The following is a 23,829-nucleotide window of genomic DNA, read 5'->3' as shown; positions in this document are numbered from 1 at the left end:
GTTCGCTCACTGGCTGAGCATGGTGCTGACAACACCAAGTCAAGGGTTAAGATCCCCTTACCGGTCATCTTTTGAAAAAAAAAAAAAGAAAATAGGGAAACTACAAAGGAAACTGTGAAATGATGAAGGCAAACCTAAAATAAAATGGATACAAGAGATTACAATAGAAGAACAATCTAAAGATTTACTCTTTACAGATCTGTCTTTAGAGAACAGAGTAGAAAAATATCACTTTGTTTTCTAGTCTGAGAGACTGACTGGTAACAGTGCTGGAAGCAGGATAACTGAGATGCAGAGTTGTTTGGAAGAGGATTGTAAACAAATTTTGGATGAACTGAATTTGGAATGACCTAAGTACAACCAAATTGTGATGTCCTATAGCCAGTTCAGACATAGGGCTGAAACTAGTCAGATAATATTAAAAATGACTTTTTAATACGCACTGCAGAACAGTATGCGTAACTTGTTACTATTTGTGTAAAAAAAATTGAAATAATAATATACAAAGGTACTTCAAAAAGTTAGTAGAAAAATAGAATTAAACGATAATACAAATATTTCCAAGAACTTTGTGAGGATCCCTCATATATTTGTGTCTGCACAGAATTTATTTTTAGAAGGATATAAAAAGCTGATAATGTTAATTCCCTCCAAAGGGGGAAATAAGTGACTGGAGGACAGGAATGGGAGGAAGGCTTTTCCTGCAACCTGTACATTCTTTTATTATTTTGAATTTTTAACCATGTGAATTTCTTACTTAGACAATAAAAAAAAAATTATTTCTTAAAAAATTCATATGAAAAGGTGCTAGTAGCACAAAAGGTGACAAATAAGATCCATGATCCCAGTTTCAATAGGGAAGAATATGTTAAGAACATAAAGAGTTGTCATTAAAACGTACATTTAAGCGTGTTTTATACAGAGATAATAAAGTTTCCCTTCAAACTTTCACCTGAAGTATGTCATCCTGTTTTTCACTTCGTTTATTTTTATATTAATCTTGGCAATTATTTAACCACAAATAGGCAATCCTTAACTTATTAACAAAGTCTGCTTCAAAAACTCATTTATCTTATGGACAAATTCATTTATCTTATTCATTTATTTATTTTCTGTGAGGAGGACATGAACTTTGGGGGCCAGGGGCAGAATGCTGTGGGGTGATGTCATACATCTGTCAAAACCCGTAGAATATATAACACCAAGAATGAATCCTAATGTAAACTATGGACATTGGGTAATAATGATGTGTAGGTTCATCAGTTGTAACAAATATACCTTTGTGGTGCAGGATGTTGATAGTGGGGAGGGCTGTGCATGTGCAGAGCAGGGGATATATGGGAACTCTCTGTATCTTCCACTTAATTTTATTGTGAACCTAAAATTGCTCTAAAAAATACTGTTCTTCCCCTTACCCATGTTTTCAGTTATCCGCAGTCAACAGATGGGTAAGTACAGTATGATAAGATATTTTAAGAGAGTGAGAGAGCAAGAGAGCAAGAGACCACATTCACATAACTTTTATTACATTATATTGTTATAGTTGTTCCATTTATTATTAATTATTGTTATTAATTTCCTACTGTGCCTAATTTGTAAGTTAAACTTTATCACAGGTATGTATGTAATACAGGAATAAAACATAGCCTATATAGGGTTTGGTACCACCTGAGGTTTCAGGCATCCACTGGGGGTCTTGGAACATATACCCTGCAGATAAACGGGGACCACTATAAAGTCTATTTATGAAGAAAACAAAAAACAAAAGCAACTCAACAAAGAATAAATTTAAAAAATAAATTTAAAAAAGTAAAATATGTAAATATACTTATGTAAGTATTTTTGAAAGTAAACTCAATACAAAACAGGGATGTGACATCCCAAATTACGATACTTTTAAATGATGCAATGTTCTACAGCCATGAAGAATAGTAAGAATTACTATAGGAAAAATTTTGGAAATGGTGTTTTGTCCCCCATAAAAATGTACTAAGTAAAAGCAGCAAAACAAAATTATGTAGTATGATGACAATTAGGTCAAAACTAGGTAATTAATCAATACATAAATCTTTAATAGAATTTACTGGAAAGAGATTGATGGATAACAGTTGTCAGAAGATTACAGCTGGAAAATATTTATTTCTATGGGCTGGCTGGTTAGCTCAGTTGGTTAGAGCACCATGTTGATAATACCAAGGTCAAGGGTTCAGATCCCGGTACATGCCAGCTACAAAAAAAAAAATCATATATATATAATATATATTTATTTCTCATTATCTTTTGTAAGGTTTAAAAGTTAATTTTATATGAATTGTATGGTCTGTGAAATGTGAGTACATCTCAATAAAGCTGTTACCAAAAATAAAGTTAATTTTATAAGTAACTTTAAAAATAATAGTTAAATTTCCAGTTATAAAAGCCTTTTTAGCTCCTGCAGCTGGAATTACACAAAACATGCTTATTCTTAATTTTCAGGATCACACTGACCTTCCTGACATCCATTACTAGAGTATGGAATATTCATTAAGTTGGATGCACCCAAGTTATAGAATGAATGCCAGTATCTTGATAAGTTCTTAATAAGGTGATACAGCCATTTAATAGCAAATATGCAAATAAGATAATTAAGAAAACAGCATTTCCCCCCCCTGTTGGATTTCTAATTTCAAAGAAAAAACCCCCTCAAAACCTATTTAATCAGCAGTTGATTTATTTATTTATTTATTTATTTTTTTGTGGCAGGTAGGTGCAGGATCCAAACCCTTGAACTTGATGTTACAACACTGCACCCTAACCAACTGAGCTAAACAGCCAGCCCTGATCTATTAACTCTTGGTTTTTTGGCTGGCTGGCCAGTAAGAAGATCTGAACCCTTGATCATGGTGTTACAACACCATGCTCTAACCATTTGAGCTAACCAGCCAGTTCTGATTTATTAATTCTTATAACACAAGCTCAGACTATTGAGATAAAATTAAAATTTTTTCCATTATAAAGTAATATTTGTTCAAGAACAAAATTATATATTTACCATTATTTCCTTAAGACATATTCCCAGAAGTAAAATTATTATATAACTTACCGATATATAGCAATTATATATATTTTTAAACAAATACAGAAAGACAATTTATATTAAAGAAATGACAATGCACAAGCATCCAAATTAATATTTACATAAACAAGATAAGTTAAAGTATCTATTTATTTGTTTATCTATTTTTTTAAATTTTAACTTCTCAATATACATTGTAGTTGATTTTCGTGTCCCTTTACCTGTTCTTCTTTCCCCCCTCCTTTTCTTCCCTCCCCACCACATCATATCCGTTCACTTGTAAGATAAGTTAAAGTATTGATCAGTAAATTAAATATATAAAAATATAAAAAATACATTTAAAAATATTAAAACCATATAATGAGATAAAATTACATAATATTTGGCATAACTATTAACGAACATGGAATTTACCTGGTAACATCCACTCCCCCAGTCTGGATAACTCAGCTTCCTCTCACACTTTTCCATGACAAATGCAGATTTCTGGATTAGACAAACTGAATGAGGACCATACTTTTCAGCACCATAGTTTTTAAAGATTTCTAAAGCAAACCAGAAAAGTCTCATTAAAATTGATTTTTGGCTCAATGAACAAATGTTCAATGTTTTTATGATAAAAAGTTGCTTTAAAAATCAAACATGTTTAATGGAATTTTTAAATTTAAAAACATTGAGATAAACAGGACTCCAAACTCAACCTGGGTTCTCAATAAAGGAATTAGTGGGAGAAAATTACTATATCAGAAACAAGGGAATAAAACTGGGCCCAAAGTATCTAGGTTAGATATATAGAGGAACTGGCACTAAAAATCACTAGATGGGGCTGGCTAGTTAGCTCAGCTGGTTCCAGCATGATGCTGATAACACCAAGGTCCAGGGTTTGATCCCTATACTGGCCAGCTGCCAAAAAAAAATCACTAGATGACTAGATGCCAAGGTAAAGATCACTTTCACTAGTGACCTCAACAAGAGTCACCTCCAAGTGACCCATGATAGGATAAGGCCAAATGATTTGTATAATGAAGGCTTTTTTGGGGTGTTGCAACTTTTGTGAAACTTTCTTATATCTTCAACTTTTGCCATCTCCTGGAGGCCCATAAATAACTTGGTGGTCTGGTCTCAGGCTAAGCACAAACCTGCAGAGATATGGGGTGGAATAAATGACCTCCAATACCTAATGGACAAAGGCATGAAGTTCATAAATCCTAGCAATAATTTGCTCTCTTGACACTCTATAGAACAAGTTTTATGTTTTTTCTTTTTTACTCATCACTATACTAACAAGGATACAAGTTTCATCTGTTGAAAACAGAGTGCACAACTAGCCCACTTTGAAATATTATAAAAATAAATATTTTATTTTATGTCAGCTCTGAAAAATCTTAATTATACAAGGTAATAATGAAAATGTGCAACAGAATAAAACAGAATCCTATATTTCTTTTATTTATGAGTTTCAAAGTCTTTGAAAAGCACAGTGATGAGTGTCTAAAACAGGGTTCAGGCAACTACAACCCTCAGGCCCAAACGTGACACACCCACTCATTTACATATTGTCTATAACTGCTTTCGCACTGCAGCAGCAGAGACTTGTTACAGACACTGTATGATATGCGAAACGTGAGATATTTATATTTTGTCCTTTACAAAAAAAAAAAAAAGACTGCCAACCCCGGCTCTAAAACAATAAAATCTGATGGTACATCTTTGGCAAATACATCACTGACAGACTTGTTTCTTTTGCTTTAACATGAAACTGCTGAGCAGTTATAAATCTTTAGGACATTTACTAAATAGATGAGTGATGGAAAAATTGATTGTGGAAGTCCAGTTAAATCTGCTAGGTTAAAAAATAAAAAGTTAAAACATCATGGAAATTTAAAATTTAAATAATTTAGTCTATAATAAAATATGGAAGGGGGGGGTAGAGAAAGACCAGATTAAAAATTTTGATGACCACAGAGAGAAAACTATTGCTCTTTATTAACATATCAGATGTAAGAATATTTTTATTTACAAAGTAGTATGAGCTATAACTATTACTGCAGAATACCCAATTGCTATACGGTTGATTTCTTTGCTGTCCTGTTCATTTATATATATTAAAAGAAAATAAATAATATGGCATTATAGTCAGCTCTCCATATGTGTGGGTTTTGCATCCGTGGAGTAAACCAACTCTGGATGGAAGATATTCAGAAGAAAAAAATTCCACCAAGTTTCAAAAAGCAAAATTGGAATTTGCTGCATGCTGAGCACTATCTTTGAATCCACTTGAATGAAGTGATGTGTAGGCATTGTATCATTGTATTAAGTATTATGAGTAATCTAGAGATGATTTAAAGTATACAAGAGGATTTTATATATATATATATATACACACACACACACACACATATATATGTATATATATATATATATATATATACATATACACACACACACATAAATATATATGGGAGGTTATATGCAAATATTATGCCATTTTATGTAAGGGACTTGGCCATCTGCAGATTTTGGTGTCCACAGGGGGTCCTGGAACCAATGCCCCATGAATACCACACGGCAATTGTATATCTGACTGGCCATGAGACAACAACATTATTTTGATACCTAAAGAATGACATGTTACTTTTAAATTATAGAAAATGCACACTCCCTAAGAGAGGGAAAAAAATAGGTTATCTAAGGTGTTTTAATATAGAGAGCCCTGCACTGTAGGATCTTGCACTGACGTCAATTAACTGTATCATTTAGTGTCTGTTCATCTGTGAAATACGATAATATCTTCCCTAAGTCTTTCATAAGGTTTCTAGAAAAATAAAATGAAATGATAAAAATAAAAATGCTTTGCAAGTGAAAAGTGCCATGAAGACATAAGGTATTACACTAAAAAGTAGTGTGTGCATATGTATCTAATAGCTAACGATCCTTTCTGTGTCAGGCATAGTTCTAAGCACTTACTATATTAATTCATTTACTCTGTACAAACTCTATGAGTATTATTATCCCCACTGTACAGATGAGAAAACAGGCACAGAGAAGTTAAGTAACTTCTTACAGATGGATAGCAGTGGAACTATAACACAAACTCAAACAGTCTGGCAGTCAGATCTGTGCCCTTAACCACTATTTTATATTGCTGATATATAATCTTAATACGTATAAAACACTTCATTTCAATAGACTACTAACCTGGTTGATTTTCCAATATTCTACAATCTGAGCTGCGCTGATATTCACCACTTAAATGCCAACTGAATTCCTGACTGAAAGGGCAATAGTCAGCAATTTCTACTGAACCACCATAATAAGGCAAATCTTCTGTAGGTATCCCACTGAGTTCATCAAAGTACTACAAAAAAATTATTGGGAAGACAGGAGGGTAAGAAACATTCTGTTAATCAAATCAAAGTCCAAAGGCAATTTATAGCAACGCTCTAAGGCTATATAACACAAGATACTATATTTTGAAGTTCCTATAGTTTTAGAAATAAGCACAGTGAGTAAATTAGTCTAAATTAATTATTACATTGACAAATTTGACTGTTGAAAAAGGATGAAATAAAATTACACCAAGCAAAAGGAAGAGTTTTAAGAGTTGACAAAAGACAAAACTAATGAATACAATTAAGACATTGTAAATTTAATGTATTTGAAGTGTTTTTAGGACACTTAATTCATATGGTTTTGACAAAATTGAAAAAGTTAAAATCTGAGAAAATAAATGAGATTGTACATAAAATACTTTGAACACAAAGGAGGAAGGTACCAGATAGATATTAAAGATTCCACATTTTACACCAACTTGTTCAGTTATATTACTATGCCTAGATATACAGTTGCCATGTTATGGTGTCTCAAGCACTAGAGGGGTCATAAATATGTGTAGAAAGCTCAAAATTTAGCAGCTACCATTTTAAAAATGGTTTCTGAGATATCATTTCTGCCTAAAGGTTCCTTTGTAAATGGCAGGTGGAGCTGAGGCTTTTGACAGATAGCCATGGCAACAAAAAACTTAAAGTTCTAATCAGAGATTCCAACTGGACATGTGGGACCATTTCCCTCATCTTTTAGATTTCATGAATCAAATTTTTCTCAAGCAGAACTTCCAAGTCTTCCAATTAATTGGATTTCAGAACCTAAGTTATTTTCTTTAAATAATTTTGTTTTTTGCATAAATTAGAGGAATTTAAACATGAAGATTTGGAATCAATTAGAAAGAAATACAAACAGTTTTAAAATAGATCAAGGCAAACATTCTAAATACCTCCTGCCATTATTACAAGGTATTGGTAGTGACTAATTGCTATGAATTAGCACATTAAGCTGTAAAGAAATAGAGGAGTTCTTGTTTTTTCTAACTTATGAAAAACAAACAGGTCTTATAAATTGAAAAACTTAAGAGAATTCACTCTTCATGGGCCGGCCCGTAGCTCACTCAGGAGAGTGTGGTGCTGATAACACCAAGGCCACGGGTTCGGATCCTGTATAGGGATGGCTGGTTAGCTCACTGGGTGAGCGTGGTGCTGACAACACCAAGTCAAGGGTTAAGATCCCCTTACCGGTCATCTTATAAAAAAAAAAAGAATTCACTCTTCTAATTCAAAATGGAGACTACTTTTTAAAAAATTGATTCCTAAAACTGTCCCCAAAACAAGTGTTACCTGATACTCTTGTGGTAAAGGTTTAGGAAACTTCTGCAAGTTACACACTGCAACTGCTCTCTGGTCCTGTCTGCAAGTTAACTGCAATGGATTACTTCTGAGCGTGTCACAGTAAGGGCTCAACATCTGCCTCCTGCACATGAAGATAAGCACCATGGTATCAAATTTTAAAGAAAATATTGTGAGTCCATTACAGAGCTTGTCTTTTCAATTATAACCTCGATATATTTTAATAGTTTATAATTCATTGCTGAATCTGGTTATAAAGTTATTTTTCAAGGAGTAAAAGGAAATGTTTAATGTAGATGTAGAAGATTAATGCTAGAAGCATTCTAACATTATTTCACTGTTATTAAGTAAAATCCCCCAGTTAGTCAGTTGGTTAGAGCACAGTGTTACAACTCCAAGGTCAAGGGTTCAGATCTCCAAACCAGCCAGCTGCAAAACAAACAAATCTTTATTATCTTTCTTCACTTTTGCAAGTAAAATAGTTCTGCAGACCTGCTTTGCTTTTATTTATTTATTTTGCTGCTGGCCAGTACAGGATCCGAACCCTCACACCATGCTCTAAACAAGTGAGCTAACTGGCCAGCCCCACTTTTGCCAGTTGCTTAGAGCATGGTGTTATAACACCAATGTTCAGGATTCGGGTCCCTATACTGGCCACCTGAAAAAAAAAAAAAAATACAGATCCTGGTCTAAAAATACAAATCTTCATAATTAAATAGGGCTGGCTGGTTCGCTCAGTTGGTTAGAGTGCAGCCTCATTAACACAAAGGTCATGGGTTTGGATCCCATAGTGGCCAGCCACCCTCCCCCCAAAAAATCATCATTAGAGTCTCAAAACCAAATGGAGGTGATGTCCCCTCTGCTCTGCAGCTACAAAGATTGAAATTTTTCTATGCCATAATCTAGTTTAAGGAGTCTTATCTGACAATTTGTTAAATTGAAAACATTCACAAGACAATCTTCTTTTCCTGTGCAAAATGAACATTGTGTAAATATTCCTAATTGTTACCAACTTGTTCTGTTCTCTGTTAAATCTAGTCCTGGGTGTATAATTTGAAAAAAGGGGTTTCGTAAACTCTCAAAAGATATCAGAATCTGTTGCATTGTCCTGTAAAAATAACCTTCAAATAAACCTGTAATTCTGATGTCATCAAAATTGATAATTTATAATCTAAAAATTGTCTGAATGTCCTAATAGTAATGTTGTAAATGAAATTGCAGTATTTCTAAGTAATAGAAATCCTACTAAGACTGGTCTGCCAAATTGTAATAGGATCACTGGTATTTTTCCACTTCTCTCACATGTTTGTCAAGGAAAAAGGCCTCTATTAGATTTCATTTTTAAGAAAGATTGATACTTGACTCATTTAAATTAACATAGTATATCAAAAAACATATTTAGGGAATTAGAGCTTCTTAAGATAAAACATGTAAAATACCTACAATAGTCTTCAGTAAACTTAAAGCAGCACAGTGTGACAGGAAAGGAGAAGTCTTGAAGTCATCACACAGGTTTGGGTTCAAATATCCATGCCAGCCACTTACTTGGTATTTACTTAAATTTCCTGAGGCTCAACTACAAAAGCACTCAGTGCTTAGGACATACAAGTTACTCAATAAATATAATTTCCACTGTCTACACTATTTTTATGAAATTTTCATATAAGGCAATTTTATAAATTTCCATGATAAAATTTTCAAAGAATATGATCAGCAGTTCTTACTCAGTCACTTTCTTAATACCATGAAACTAATTTCCTTTTTTCTCTAAAACAAGAGTACATTACACTTACCTTAAATTAATAAAAAAAAAAAATGAGTTTTGGATAAATAGAGAGAAACAAAGAAGTTAAAAATTAGTGATTTAAAAAACTCCAAAGTCAGAGCTGTTCAAGATGCACGGCCTACAAATTATAGAGCAGCACCATCCAATAGAACTATCTGCAATGATGGAAATGTTGTATATCTGCACTGTCCAGTACAGTAGCCACTAACCATATATGGCTATTAACCACTTGAAGAGAAGTGAATTTTAAATTTTATTTAACTTTAATTCATTAAAATATAAATTTAAATAGTCACACGTGGTTAGTTGTACCAAATTGGGAAGTGCAGCTTTAGAGCCAGTATTACTGTCAAATGAGCTAGGCAGATGGGTAATTTATTAGTTTTAGTTGCTTCAAAACATAGAAAGAACCTTATTTTGAGTGTGCATAGATTCAACTGATTCAAAATGAGTATGGCTCTGTTCAACCAATACCTTCTCATACTAGTTTTCTAATAACAGAGAAGGAGGAGTCACAGTTGATGAAGCCCAGAGGTTAAGCACAGGCTTCTGTGCTCAAGAAGGGTCACACTGGAATCTCTAAGATAACTTAGGAATATAGCCAGACTGAGCCTGTGGTACCAGAAGATGGCTTCTGTCTTTTAAATAATTCTGGGCTTCAATGTTTCACAAGTAGGACATTTGAATACTTATGACAGGGGTCAGCAAGCTCAACTCTTGGGTCAAATCTTGCCAACAACCTGTTTTTTGCTTGTTGTTCCCACACCTGTTTTTATAAAAAAGTATTTCTGGAATATGGTGATGCCCATTTGTTTTGTCTCTTGCTGTACAAAAAGCAGAGTTGAGTATTTGGGGCATAGACTGTAACGGCCCTCAAAGACTGTAACAACTCTGAAATATTTACTCTCTGACCTTTTACAGAAAAAAGTTCGCTGATGTTGGCTTATGATTCAAAGGATAGGAGGGAATTCAGGGGACCCACAGCTTTAGTTTTTAAAAATGAGGAAGAGGAAATCCCCGTTTTTTTTTTTCCTTTTTGTCTTTTTTTCGTGACCGGTAACGGGATCGCAACCCTCAGTGTCGCACCCTCACCACGCTCAACCAGTGAGTGGACCGGTCTCTATATGGGATCCGAACCCTCGGCGGGAGCGCCACCACACTCCCAAGCACCGCACTCTACCGAGTGTGCCACCGGACTGGCCCTCCCCCTCTGTTTTTGACATCTTTAGGGACTACAGTGACATCTTATTTCAATCACGATAGTGCTAATTTGCATTTTCTCTGTTTCTTTCTAGAGATTTGTCAATTTTATTGACCTTCTTAAAGAACTTAAAGTTTTTCTGCTAATGTCTTCTATTGCTTTTCTGTTTTCAAATTCATTGATTTCTGCTCTTTGTTATATCATTCTTTCTTCTGATTTTTGGCACTCTAACCAACTGAGCTAACCAGACAGCCCCTTATATTTAACTTTTATTTTGAGATCATGTGGTGAAAAATATACAGAGATCCTACCTACTCTTTAAACATGTGTGTTTAAACATGTGTTTATCTACTCTTTAAATATGTGTATGTGTATACAAATACACACACACATAAATTTTCTCCCCAAACTTGGATACTATGTATTTTTAAAAAGCTTGCTAGGGGGCCGGCCCGGTGGCACACTGCTACAGTGCGCCGCTTGGGAGTGCGGTGGCGCTCCCGCCGAGGGTTCGGATCCCACATACAGACCGGCTGCTCACTGGCTGAGCGAGGTGCGGGCGCAACACCAAGGGTTGCGATCCCATTGCCGGTCCCAGTCCGGTCCGGGCGCGACACTGAGGGTTGTGATCTGTTGCCGGTCATGAAAAAAGACAAAAAGGAAAAAAAAAAAAAAAAAAAAAAAAAGCTTGCTAGGTCATTATGATGTGTATACAGATTTGAGAACCACTATCCATAAATACCTTTAGTTTCTTTGATCTTGAGTCAACATTTACATCTTTGTTTATGTGTGCATTCTCTGAAGAAAACAATAAGAATGACAGAGATTGCAAAAAAACTTGTAAAATATGTAAATTTATGAATTATAAGCTAAACAGAAATGTTTATGGCTCCGGGCCCCTCACTGTGGATTCTTTTTATATAAGATTAAAAACAATACTGCAGCTACTTATTATGATATTATTACCAAGCACCTGTAGGTGATTTTCCACATATTTTGAAATTGAACTGCTCAGACCACATTTTGAAAATAGTTGACATTTTAGGCTTAGGATAAAGAACGAAATCAGAAATGAATTGTGTAATCAAAGACACTGTGAGGAAATGTATTCTTACTTCTGTCTCTGCTGATCAATCCAAAATTTACAGCTCTTCCTGACAAAGTCACAGCCCATTCCTCGGCCCCAGTCTAACTTCTCAGCCATGCTGTAATTTGCTTTATACCAGCTGTGGAAATAATTCAAAGCACTTTTTATTGCTGTCATTTTAAAAGCAACTTTAGCATAGCAATTACGAATCTCAACGATGAGCAAATTAGGACCTTAAAAAAGACTTTGGAGGCCATGACCAGAGATGACCATTTACAAAGCCTGTGCTTCAGAGGGATTGCTGCTAGAGGGATCACTGTAGCAGGGACTGGGTAACCAGTCTTATGGTTAAGGTACTTTTTATATTTGGAAAACAAAACAAACATGTTTCCATTGTAATTTTCAGAAGTGATAGAAGTCACAGAGTAGAAAGTAGTTACAATGTGAGACAAGGGGAATGAGGACCAAAGAAACAGAAAGAGAACGTAGAAACAGAAGTGAGCACAGTGAGGAAGAAACAGTGAAATTACTATTTGGCTAGCCTTTACCTAATCTGATTGGACCTAGTTGGACCTAGTTTCCTGTTCTTCTGACCTTGAATCTGTGATATTCTATCAATACAGCTCTTGTTTATGACTGAACATTACACCATTATAATAAGACAAATGAATACTAAGCCCAAGACTTTTAAAATGCTTTAATTTCAGAAAAAATAAAACATTGATTTAGTTTCCTGACAAATTTAATCAAAGGCAGTGAGCCTACTCTTACTAGTTTTCTTCATTCTTAGGGACAAGATTAGTTAGCAAAAGTTATAAAATTATACAAAATAGTTTCTTTTGTGTGTGTGCGTGTGACCGGTAAGGGATTCATAACCCTTGGCTTGGTGTTGCCCGCACCGCGCTCAGTCAGTGAGTGCACCAGCCATCCCTACATAGGATCCGAACCTGCGGCCTCGGTGCTAGCGCGGCTGAGCTCCCAGCGCCGCACTCTCCCAAGTGAGCCACAGGGTCGGCCCATATGAAATAGTTTCTAACCTGTATTATGTCTTGTCCTTTTAGCATTACCAAAACAGTAAATAAAACTTAGACTCAAAGGCTGGGAAATGATAAGAATCATCCCTTCCACTCCAGCCACCTTCCCATGAAATCACACAAAAGCAGAAATATGTGATATAACATCTTCCCAATGTTCTCCACTTTCAAAGAGCAGAACTCTCTTGCTCAGAGAGAAACTGAAGAAATAAATCCCAGTACTCCAATACCAAAATACCTGCAACCTCTGCAGCTACAATGTGAGTGACATTAATTAGCTAACTTGGTATTACAGCAAGGTTAAGTTATCCAGATAGAAATTATCCCTAATCTTGCATACTAGCAGTAATTTATTACTGCCTAGGTTAGGAAGTCCTCAGCCCTATGGATAAAATGTAAAGTAATTAGATCCCCCTCCTTGGGAATTACAATATTTAGTATAGGTTGAAAAGCGCAAGGTATAGTGTCAGCACTGTGCTAGTCAATCACCAGGTAGGCACTTCAGCTACATATCATGAGACCTTTTTGATGATCTTTTCTTTGCAGCCCTTCTTGTACCATCAGTCAACAGTGGGTAAGCAATTGTTATATGCTAGGCACTTTGCTAAGTGCTAAGGTTACAATAGTGAATAAATAAACATAACTCCTGCTCTCATGAAGATTATAAACTAGTGGGGAAGACAGATATTAAGACAAAACATTTTAAGCGTGATGAGTATTCTAAAGGAGAAGTATAAAGTCCTAATAGGAGTATATTAATAGAGAAACCTAAGCTAGCCTGGGGGAAAAGGTTTTTTCTCAGGAAGCAACTTTAAGCTACACCTAGAAGGATGAGCATGAGTTAGCTGAGGAAGCAAGCGAGCATTACAAACAGAGGGTTTCCTCGTGGTATCAGTGAGTTGTGAAACCAACTTAGAGGATCTTGTTTTTTTTTTTTTTTTTTTTTTTCCCTTTTTGTCTTTTTTCGTGTCCGGCAACGGATCGCAACCCTCAGTGTTGCGCCCATACCGGACCGGGACCGGCAATGGGATCGCAACCCTCGGCGTTGCTCCCACACCTCGCTCAGCCAGTGAGCGGGAACCAGTTTGTATGTGGGATCTGAACCCTCGGCGGGAGCGCCACCACGCTCCCAAGCAGTGCTCTGTAGCAGTGCGCCACCGGGCTGGCCCGAGGATCTTGATTAACAGTTCTTTCTTTCTGTCTTTTAAAATCAGTAGAACAGAAAAAGGAACTTCACTGTAGGTAATAAGGGTAAATATTATTTCTTGAGACTTTGGTTCAGTTTTATATGTAATGCTAATACTTAGCACTTACAATGTGCCAAGTACTGTATTAAAGGCTTTACATACATTAACTGAGTTAACCCTCATAAAACTCTATGAGATAGGTATTAGTTATGTCCTTATTTACAGATGAGGAAACTGAGGCAAAGACACAAGTGGCAATGCTGGGATTTGAATATATGGTGTTCGCTTCAATGTCTGTGTGCCTTTTTAAAAAACGGAGGTATAATTCACATACCATAAAATTCACATTTGTAATGTGCACAATTCAATGCTTTTTAGTATATTCACAAGGCTGTGCAACCATTACCATGATCTAATTTCAGAACATTTTCATCACCCCCAAAGAAACCATATACGCTCCATCCCCAGCCCCTGACAACTACTAATCTACTTTCTGTCCCTATGGATTTGCCTATTCTGAGCATTTCAGAGAAATAGAATATGGCCTTTTGTGTCTGGCTTCTTTCACTTAACATAATGTTTTCAAGGTGGATATACATGTTGCAGCATTTATTAGGACTTCATTTCTTTTTTATTTTTTTCTTTTTCCCAGACTTTATTTAGAGCAGTTTTAGGTTCACAGCAAAATTGAGTAAAAGGTACATAGAGTCCCTATATACCTCCTATCTACCCACCCCACTGCACACTCAGAAGCTCCTCCACTATCAACATGCCTCACCAGAGGGAATATATTTGTCACAATCGATGAGCCTACACTGACACATCATTATCACCCAAAGTCCATAGTTGATGTTAGGGTTCACTCTTGCTGTTTTACATTCTATAGGTTTTAAAAAATGTATAATGACATGTATCCATCATTACAGTATCACACAGAATAGTTTCACTGCCCAAATAATCCTCTGTGCTCTGCCTATTAATCCATCTCTCTCCCACTTACCCCTGACAACCACTTATCTTTTATTGCCTCCATAGTTTTGCCATTTCCAGAATGTCATATCATTGGAATTGTATATTTTGTAGCCTTTTCATATTGGCTTCTTTGACTTAGTAATATGCATTTAAAGTTCCTCCATGTCTTTTCATGGCTTGATACCTCATTACTTTTTTAGTGCTGAATAATATTACATTGTCTGGATGTACTACACTTTATCCATTCACCTATTGAAGGACATCTTGGTTGCTTCCAAGTTTTGGCAATAATGAGTAAAGCTATTACAAATATCTGTGTGCAGGCTTCTGTGTGGAAATAAGTTTTCAATTCATTTTGGTAAATACCAAGGAGCATGACTGCTGGATCGTATGGTATGAATCTGTTTAGTTTTGTGAGAAACTGCCAAATTGTCTTTCAAAGTGGCTATATCATTTTGCATTCCCACCAATAACGAATGAGAGCTTCTGTTGCTCTACATCCTTGTCAGCATTTGGATTTGTCGGTGTTTGGGATTTTTACCATTCTAATGCATGTGTAGTAGTATCTCATTATTGTTTTGATATGTAGTTCCCTAATGATGTTGAATATCTTTTCATATGCTTATTTGTATATCTTCTTTGGGGAAATATCTGTTCAAATCCTTCACCCATTTTTAAATTGGATTGCTATTTTACTGTTGAGTTGTAAGGGTTCTTATACATATTCTGGATATTCGACCCTTATTAGACAGATGAATTGCAAATACGAGTATTTTCTCCTATTCTGTGAGTTATCTTTTCACTTTCTTGATAGTGTTCTTTGAAGCATAAATGTTTTCAATTTTCACGAAGTCCAATTTTTCTATTTTTTCTTTGGTTGCTTGAGCCTTTGGTATCATATCTAAGAAATCATTGCCTAATCCAATATCATGAAGATTTACACCTATGTTTCCTTCTAAGCATTTTACAGTTTTAGCTCTTATATGTAGGTCTTCAATCCATTCTAAGTTAGTTTTTGCATATCATGTACCACAGCTATTCATTACTTTGCATGCAGATATCCAGTTGTCCCAGCATCATTTGTTGAAAAAACTGTTCTTTTTCCATTGAATGGTCTTGGCACCTTTGTCAACATCTGTGCTCTTAGTCACCATACATATATGTATATACATTGGTCATGATGTATTTCTTACTTGGTGAGACACTATGCCATAAAAACTTCTAAAGGACACTGTGGAGAATGTGTGAAGGCCTTCGGTCACTTAATATGCATGGAGACAGATTTTGAAAAGCTACCATAGCAATCCAGGCAAAAGATAATAGTGACCTAGATAAAGGCAGTGGTGACCAAAAAAGTAGGCAGACTCCAGGGTACTGAAGAGCTAAAAATCATCAAGATTTGTGATTGATTAAATGTGAGAGATGTGGAGAGAGATCAAGGATGACTCTCAGGTTTCTGGATGGATGAATGATAATGTCGTTTACTGGGAGAAGCAACTTATTAGTTAAGCTACACTGAAGTCATAGATATGAAAATTAATTTCTATGTCCATAATTCATAAGTATAGCCAGATATTTAGAAAAATCTGATCTATGTTGCTGCTGTATTGCCTCAGAAAATCAAAAAATGCTTTAAACTTCACTGGTACCATGATTTCACTAGTGGTTCACACTCCACGGTGCTTCCATTTCCTACCATTCTTTCCAATTTTATTAACTGTAATTCTGTACAGTGTTTTCCTTCATAAACCAGGGCTAATTTTTTAACCCAGAAATATAGTTTGTAACAATAAAGATAAGATAAATGGTTAATTCTTTCCTTTTAACCGCCAATTTTTTAAATAAAGAGTTTGTGCCCTGAGTATTTTCAATGATGTCCAGTGATTAAAAAAACTAAAAAAACTAGCATTGTTTACAAAAGGGTTGTTAAACAGGGCAGTGGGATGACTCATGCTGGCCACTGCTTATTCAGAGATAAAGGGGGAAAGGGTTATAAAGGCACTAAAAGGAATCCAATGTTTTGATAATTTCTGATTTTTTTTTCTTCTCAAAAAAATGAATTCCCTAACTTGGTCTACTGAAAAGGATAGAAGCAATGACAATCCAGTAGCAATGAACACGGTGACTAGATTGTGGTTTGTAAACATTCTTTTCCATTAAAAGGAACCAATGATCCCTGAAAGACTGGCAAATGCGCAGATCTAGGATACAGCATGTGCTGATCAGCCTGGTACATCTTGTCACACCAGAAAGCAAGGAAGACTATCAAAAACTAATGAGTCTTGTCAAAAGGAGTCAGAAGCCAACAAAGAAAAATACTCCTATTGGCTAACGATAGGGCAATATGAGCATCAAAAGCAATAATGAATACAACTGTCTGAAGCATAAGAAAAGCTCTAACTTCATAACATTGAAAGAGAAAGCGAAAGCCCTTCTCATGAAAAAAAAAAATTGTTTCAAAAAATCACTGGACATCATTGAAAATACCCATGGCACAAACCCTTTATCTGAAAAATTGGAGGTCATGAGTTTGGATCACTGTACTTGCCAGGTGCAAAAAGATAAAAAAATTTTTTTAAAAAGTGAAAAATTGGCAATTAAAAGAATTGGACTGGCTGGTTAGCTCAGTTGGTTAGAGCACAGGCTTATAACACCAAGGTCACGGATTTGGATCCCCGTACCAGCCAACAACAACAAAAAAATAAAAAAAAAATTTAAAAATCACAAAATGAAAGAACATAATTAACTATTTGTCTTACCTTTATTGTTACAAACTATATTTCTAGGTTAACAAATTAGCCCTGGTTTATGAGGGAAAACTCTGTACAGAATTACAGTTAATAAAAGTGGAGAATGGTAGAATTAGAAAAGTACCACTGTATAAACCCTTAAAGAATTAACTGATTTGGAAAACAATCATTAATGGATGAAAAAGTTACACAAAAGGTTGATGGAGAACTTTGAAATGGAGGTAGCAGGCAGTAACCATCTGAATGCACTAATCAATCACAGTATGACCACAGTGTGAAAAGTAGACATTGCATGCACTCAACATCACTTATGAAGTAATCTTGCAAGTAAACAAATAAGCTAAACCTGAATCTAATCAAGCATCTAGAGCTAACTTCTATTTACAAGAAATACAGGAAAATGTAGAACAAAGAAATATACTCGTATAAGCAAATCTGGAATTTGGGACATTCTTTGGACAACTGACCTGGTTCTGCAATAAATTAACAGCATGAAAAACGGTGTGCAGGGACTGCTCTAGACTAAAAGACTTAATAGATGTAACAATTAATCAGGATCTTATTTGGATCCCGATTTAAACAAACCAGTTGAAAAAGAGGTAAAGGGGATATATAATTATGAACTAGTTGTTAGATGATATCAGAAAATTATTGTTAATTTTCTTATTGCTATTGTCCATATTTTTGGACTCATGCTAGAGCATAAAGGGGTGAAATGACTTGATGTCTATGATTTGGAAAATAAAAGAAAGAACGTTGCAAATATGACAACATCTTAATCACTGTTGAATCCAGGTTACAGGTAACAGGGTGATGATAATTTCTGAACTTCACTTTCTCTACCTGTAAAATGACTTGTGCTCTCACTCCTATTCTTTCTTCCTGAATTAACGGACAGTGTGGTGTCTCTTCTTCCATTCAAGATAATTATCTCTTGATTCTCTGGATCTCACCCATCTTGCATTCTCAGGGAAGAAGCTATATTAATAATACCCTTTCATACCCATATCTTCCTCTTTCTTCTAAGCTCGGCCTGAGAACTTATCAGTCTCTTCCATTTTTATTAAAGCTGTTTTGAGGGTCAACAATGACCTCTGTATTTTTAAAGCCTTCTGCCTATTTGACCCCCCAGAAACTAAGGTAATGTCAACAATTTTTGTGGTGTTAGTAACACCACTCCCACTGATTTTCAAATTCGATTCCATTTTCAAATGTTCCCTCAGGCACTGTTAGAGCAAAAGGCAATAATGCTTCAACTAAAGCAGCTCTGCTTTCATCTGTTTAATATGTAGGGGCTCTGTAAAAGATTCCATTTAAAAACAGTATTTCACTATTTTTCCAGAAAATTTGACTGCTTTAAACAACAGGAACCTCTGTATTGGTCAGCCACTGAAAAAAGAAAAGCACCATAAAAAATAAAAATTAGGGCCGGCCTGGTGGCACACTGGATAGTGCGCCGCTTGGGAAGCGTGGCGGCGCTCCCGCCCGAGGGTTCGGATCCCACATACAGACCGGTTCCTGCTCACTGGCTGAGCGAGGTGCGGGAGCAACACCAAGGGTTGCGATCCCGTTGCCGGTCCCCGGTCCGGTACGGGGGCAACCCTGAGGGTTGCGATCCGTTGCCGGACACGGAAAAAGACAAAAGACAAAAAAAAAAAAAAAAATTAAAGGCCGGCCCTTGGCTCACTCGGGAGAGCGTGGTGCTGACAACACCAAGTCAGGGGTTAAGATCCCCTTACTGGTCATCTTGAAAAAAAAGATAATAAGGGGCGACCCCATGGCTCACTCGGGAGACTGCGGCGCTGGGAGTGCTGAGGCTGCGGGTTCGGATCCTATATAGGGATGGCCGGTGCACTCAATGGCTGAGCGTGGTGCGGGCGACACCAAGCCAAGGGATACGATCCCCTTACCGGTCGTAAAAAAAAAAAAAAAAAAAAAAAAAAAAGATAATAATAAAATAAAATTAAAATTAAAATTAAAAAATTGAAACAAAACACAACCAGGAATCTGTACATCACCAGTTTCATTTACAATTTTAAAACTTTAGTCTTTCCTTCATATTAGCATGGTGTCTGTTTATTAGAAAATAAATCTGTACCAGCCAGCCACCCAAAAAAGAAATCTCATAACATCAGGGATTTTGTTCTATTTGTTACTATACCACAGGACCTCAAACATTTATTGAATAAATGAATGAAGCTGGTATAGATAATGGATAGTTAACTACACAAGATTCAAAGAATAAGTAAATTTTACTTCAGTGTAAACTGTCAGCATTTTCTTAAGCTATAATCTTAACATTAATTTCATTTCAATAAGCAATTCTTATCATATTCTCACAGCCGTCTTACCCAGTGTCCTCCATTAACGCCAGAGTGATTCGAGAGAGGACTCGGTTCTGGGTGTGAGAACCAGTCATTGCTTCATTCTGAAAGTCACCAACAGATTTTAATTAGAAGAAAGGATTCTTTGCAACTCCCCCAAATTTCTGTGATTCCTCTGATGTTACGTAAAATGCTTCAAATGTGAGAAGCTGACGAAATATATAAATGCTCTTTAAAATGGCTGTTCTTAAGCTTAAAGTGAAATCTATTTTCTGTTTCAAATGTCTCCATTGTATACAATTTCCCTGCAATGGTAGGCAACTGGCATTTAGAATTCTGTGGCAAAAATGAAGATAAATATATGGAAATAGAAATACTGTAAAAATATTATACTCTTTAGGCAAAGTAAAGGGCATGGTTAAGACAGATGTCCAGATAACTTGGGGTTGGGGGAAATACCTGTCTGAATAACACAGAAAATACTTTCAAAATCCTCAACTTTGTGCTCACACAAACATACACTAATGCAAAACAAGTATGACAGAATCATGAGATCAAAGGATTCACATGAGGGATCTAAAATATCATCAAGATCTGCTATCTACCCAATATTTTAATATATATCATAAAATTCCTACCAGGAGGTCACCTAATGGTGGGGACTTCACTGCCTTTTAAGAGAGCATATTTCATCTTCAGACAGCTCTGATCTTTGAATGCTTACACTGAACATTGGATGGTCATCTCTAGTTCTTTACTACCAAACTTTAAAAAAAATTTATTATTTAATTAAAGAAAATTTTTTTAGTACTACCACCCTTTTAAAGAAAAATAGTTCCAGGACACAAAGTTGATTTCTGAGAAAGGAAGACATTGATGAAATTATTACTCTTAGGGATCTGAACCCATGGCCTTGGTGTTATCAGCACCACACTCTCCTGAGTGAGCCACGGGCCGGCCCAATTAAGGTTTTTTTTAAAAGATGACCAGTAAGGGGACCTTAACCGTTGGCTTGGTGTTGTCGCTCTCCCAAGTGAGCTAACTGGCCCAATCCCTACATAGGGATCTGAACCCATGGCCTTGGTGTTATCAGCACCACACTCTCCTGAGTGAGCCACGGGCCGGCCCAATTAAGGTTTTTTTTAAAAGATGACCAGTAAGGGGACCTTAACCGTTGGCTTGGTGTTGTCGCTCTCCCAAGTGAGCTAACTGGCCCAATCCCTACATAGGGATCTGAACCCATGGCCTTGGTGTTATCAGCACCACACTCTCCTGAGTGAGCCACGGGCCGGCCCAATTAAGGTTTTTTTTAAAAGATGACCAGTAAGGGGACCTTAACCGTTGGCTTGGTGTTGTCGCTCTCCCAAGTGAGCTAACTGGCCCAATCCCTACATAGGGATCTGAACCTGTGGCCTTGGTGTTATCAGCACCACACTCTCCTGAGTGAGCCACAGGCCAGCCCCACTCTGAGATCTTCTACCGAAAATTACATAAATATTCTTTTCTAGCCAATCTACAGTTTTCTAAAGGGAATCACTTGAGAAAATTCTTTAAAGAAAATAAAGAAACTGAAATCATCTATAAATTTCCATCACTGCTACTTTGTAGTCTCCTATATAAGAACAGTAAGCACAAACATTAATTTCACTCTTTTTGTAATTTTACTAACTACAGTCATAATGTGTGTAAGCTGCAATCATCTAACCAGAAATTCCACTTCCATGGGTTTATCTTTTCTCTTTCTATGTAAAGAAATCTGACCTTGGGTGAACTTTCTAGTTCTGTTCCCCTGGAAACCTAATAAAGGTGGAATATCAGCTGTTACCAGGCAGCCATACTGAAGGAAAAAAAGACCTCCTGATATGCTTCTGGACTTGGGATTACTGTAAATGAATATGAATACTTGGTAAGCCACAATTTGGGACTTCCCTGTGTGCAGTGACTCTTATGGGTATGTCCCTTATAGGGATCTGAAAGTTACATTTTTGGAACTGTTAAAAAAGATATTGGTTCCTTTTGGGGACAGTATTTTTAAGCCAGGCTGGTTCTCACATTCATTTTCTGTGGTCTTGCGCTCCTGTACTTGGGCTGGAGCGGGTGGAGAGAGGCTAAGATGACAGTCCCTAGACTGCTGTGTGCAGCACAAGAGAAAAACGCCTGACTCTACTGTGCTGGCATGGTGTATGTTCTTTCTAATGTCCTTTTAAGGGAAACTTTGTTTAATGTAGCCTGTTAAGGTCTTATGAGTTTGATTGTTTAGTTGAACCTAAGAACATTTGATAGGGCTGGCTGGTTAGCTCAATTGGTTAGAGAGTGGTACTGATAACACCAAGGTCCACAGCTCGATCCCCGTACCAGCCAGCTGCCAGAAAAGGATAAAAAAAAGAACACCTGATGAAACACCACCCTTGGAAGGCATTGCAGATAAAAATAAGATGCTCATTACAACATTTTTTAAAATAAAAAAACATTAAAAATATTCATTAACACAGGACTGTTATGTTATATTCATGATACAATACTATGTAGCTACTGAAAAATGAGTAGACCCAAGTATACAGTCTATTCTGCTAAAGCACGTGTTTCTGCAATGTGAATGAGCTCATGTGAGATTAGTAAATTTAACAGATTAGTAAATTAGTGATATTAGTAAATATTAGTATATTAATAAATATTAGTATAACATGGAATCATGTTGGTTCATAATGACTATTCCCCGGATATTAATATTTTTACAATGAAGCAAAGCAGCTAAATACAAAGTACACTAAGATAGCTGATCACAGCGACAGAAGAATGCTTTACTGTGTAGAATGCTTGTTCACTCCATCTTCTTTTTCTTGGCTAAGTATGGCTAAGGCTCTATCTGGAAGTGTTTACTGCATAGTTCTCTTGAATCTTTGTACATTTTACCCTCATCCCCACTACTCAGATTTACAATCACCCATCCAGTTAATCATTGCTTATTGTTGTTATTGTTTTGTGTTGTTGAAGATAAGGAAATATTAGAGTGGATACAGGACTGGACTTATTGGAAATTTGATGTCTTTTTTTAAACTGAGTTAGTAGTTTTAGTATGACTTACTCTTTTTGTTAGCACTATAGGCGCTTATTTTTCCCATACATCTTCCAATTTTGAAGAAAGAAGTTTTTTAGGAAAGCATACATTGCATTACAGTAGAGGCACCTGCAATGCCTTGGAGAGATGTCTAAGATATATCATTAAGTGAAAAAAGTGGCATAAATGTATGAACCCATTTTTGAAAAAACTGTGTGCGTGTATGTGTGTGTGTATATATATATACATACATACACATATACATAAATGGAAGGATATACAAAAAACTTAAATTGTGATTACATCTGGAAAATGGATCTGGAAAGCTGAAGGGGAAAAGGAAGGTTTTAATTTTTTACTTTATAACCTGTCTGAATAACATTTACAATGAGTTTGAATTACTTCTGTTAAATAGAAAATGTCCAGTAAAATTTTAAAATATACTTACTTCCAATAACCGCTTTTCCCAATGGTTGAGCTCAGTGCCCAGACCACCTTGATTTTCAAGTTCCATTCCCTCTAAAATTGGACAGTTAAAATGTTTTCGTGCTTCATCCTAAGAATAAAAAAACCCCAAAAAACAAAAAAACATTTATGTATATATATACCCACAAAAACCCCAGTAAGATTATGGCACCTTTTTTTTTTTTCTTTTGTGACCAGTAAGGTGATTGCAACCCTTGGCAGGGTGTTGTC

At 35.9% G+C, this 23,829-nt stretch overlaps 1 protein-coding gene across 3 annotated transcripts in view; it reads right to left on the bottom strand.

The window, feature by feature from the left end:
- Positions 1–23,829, bottom strand: part of LMLN (leishmanolysin-like (metallopeptidase M8 family)) — an 81,029-nt gene that overhangs the window by 10,655 nt on the left and 46,545 nt on the right. For all 3 annotated transcript variants that reach the window (XR_550346.1, XM_008570711.1, XM_008570712.1), the window contains exons 10-15: positions 23,582–23,689; positions 20,103–20,179; positions 11,837–11,947; positions 7,726–7,858; positions 6,254–6,413; positions 3,470–3,600 (exon numbers count right to left, since the gene is read on the bottom strand). Coding sequence is in view for 2 of the 3 variants with exons in the window: in XM_008570711.1 (XP_008568933.1) it covers positions 3,470–3,600; positions 6,254–6,413; positions 7,726–7,858; positions 11,837–11,947; positions 20,103–20,179; positions 23,582–23,689 (720 nt within the window). In the remaining variant the exon portion in view is untranslated. The remainder of the gene's footprint in view (positions 1–3,469; positions 3,601–6,253; positions 6,414–7,725; positions 7,859–11,836; positions 11,948–20,102; positions 20,180–23,581; positions 23,690–23,829) is intronic.

This window comes from Galeopterus variegatus, unplaced genomic scaffold (genome assembly GCF_000696425.1).
Source record: "Galeopterus variegatus unplaced genomic scaffold, G_variegatus-3.0.2 Scaffold624, whole genome shotgun sequence".
Lineage (NCBI taxonomy): Eukaryota > Metazoa > Chordata > Mammalia > Dermoptera > Cynocephalidae > Galeopterus > Galeopterus variegatus.
Note: the sequence above shows the minus strand (reverse complement) of the source record. Positions and strands in the feature narration are given on the sequence as shown.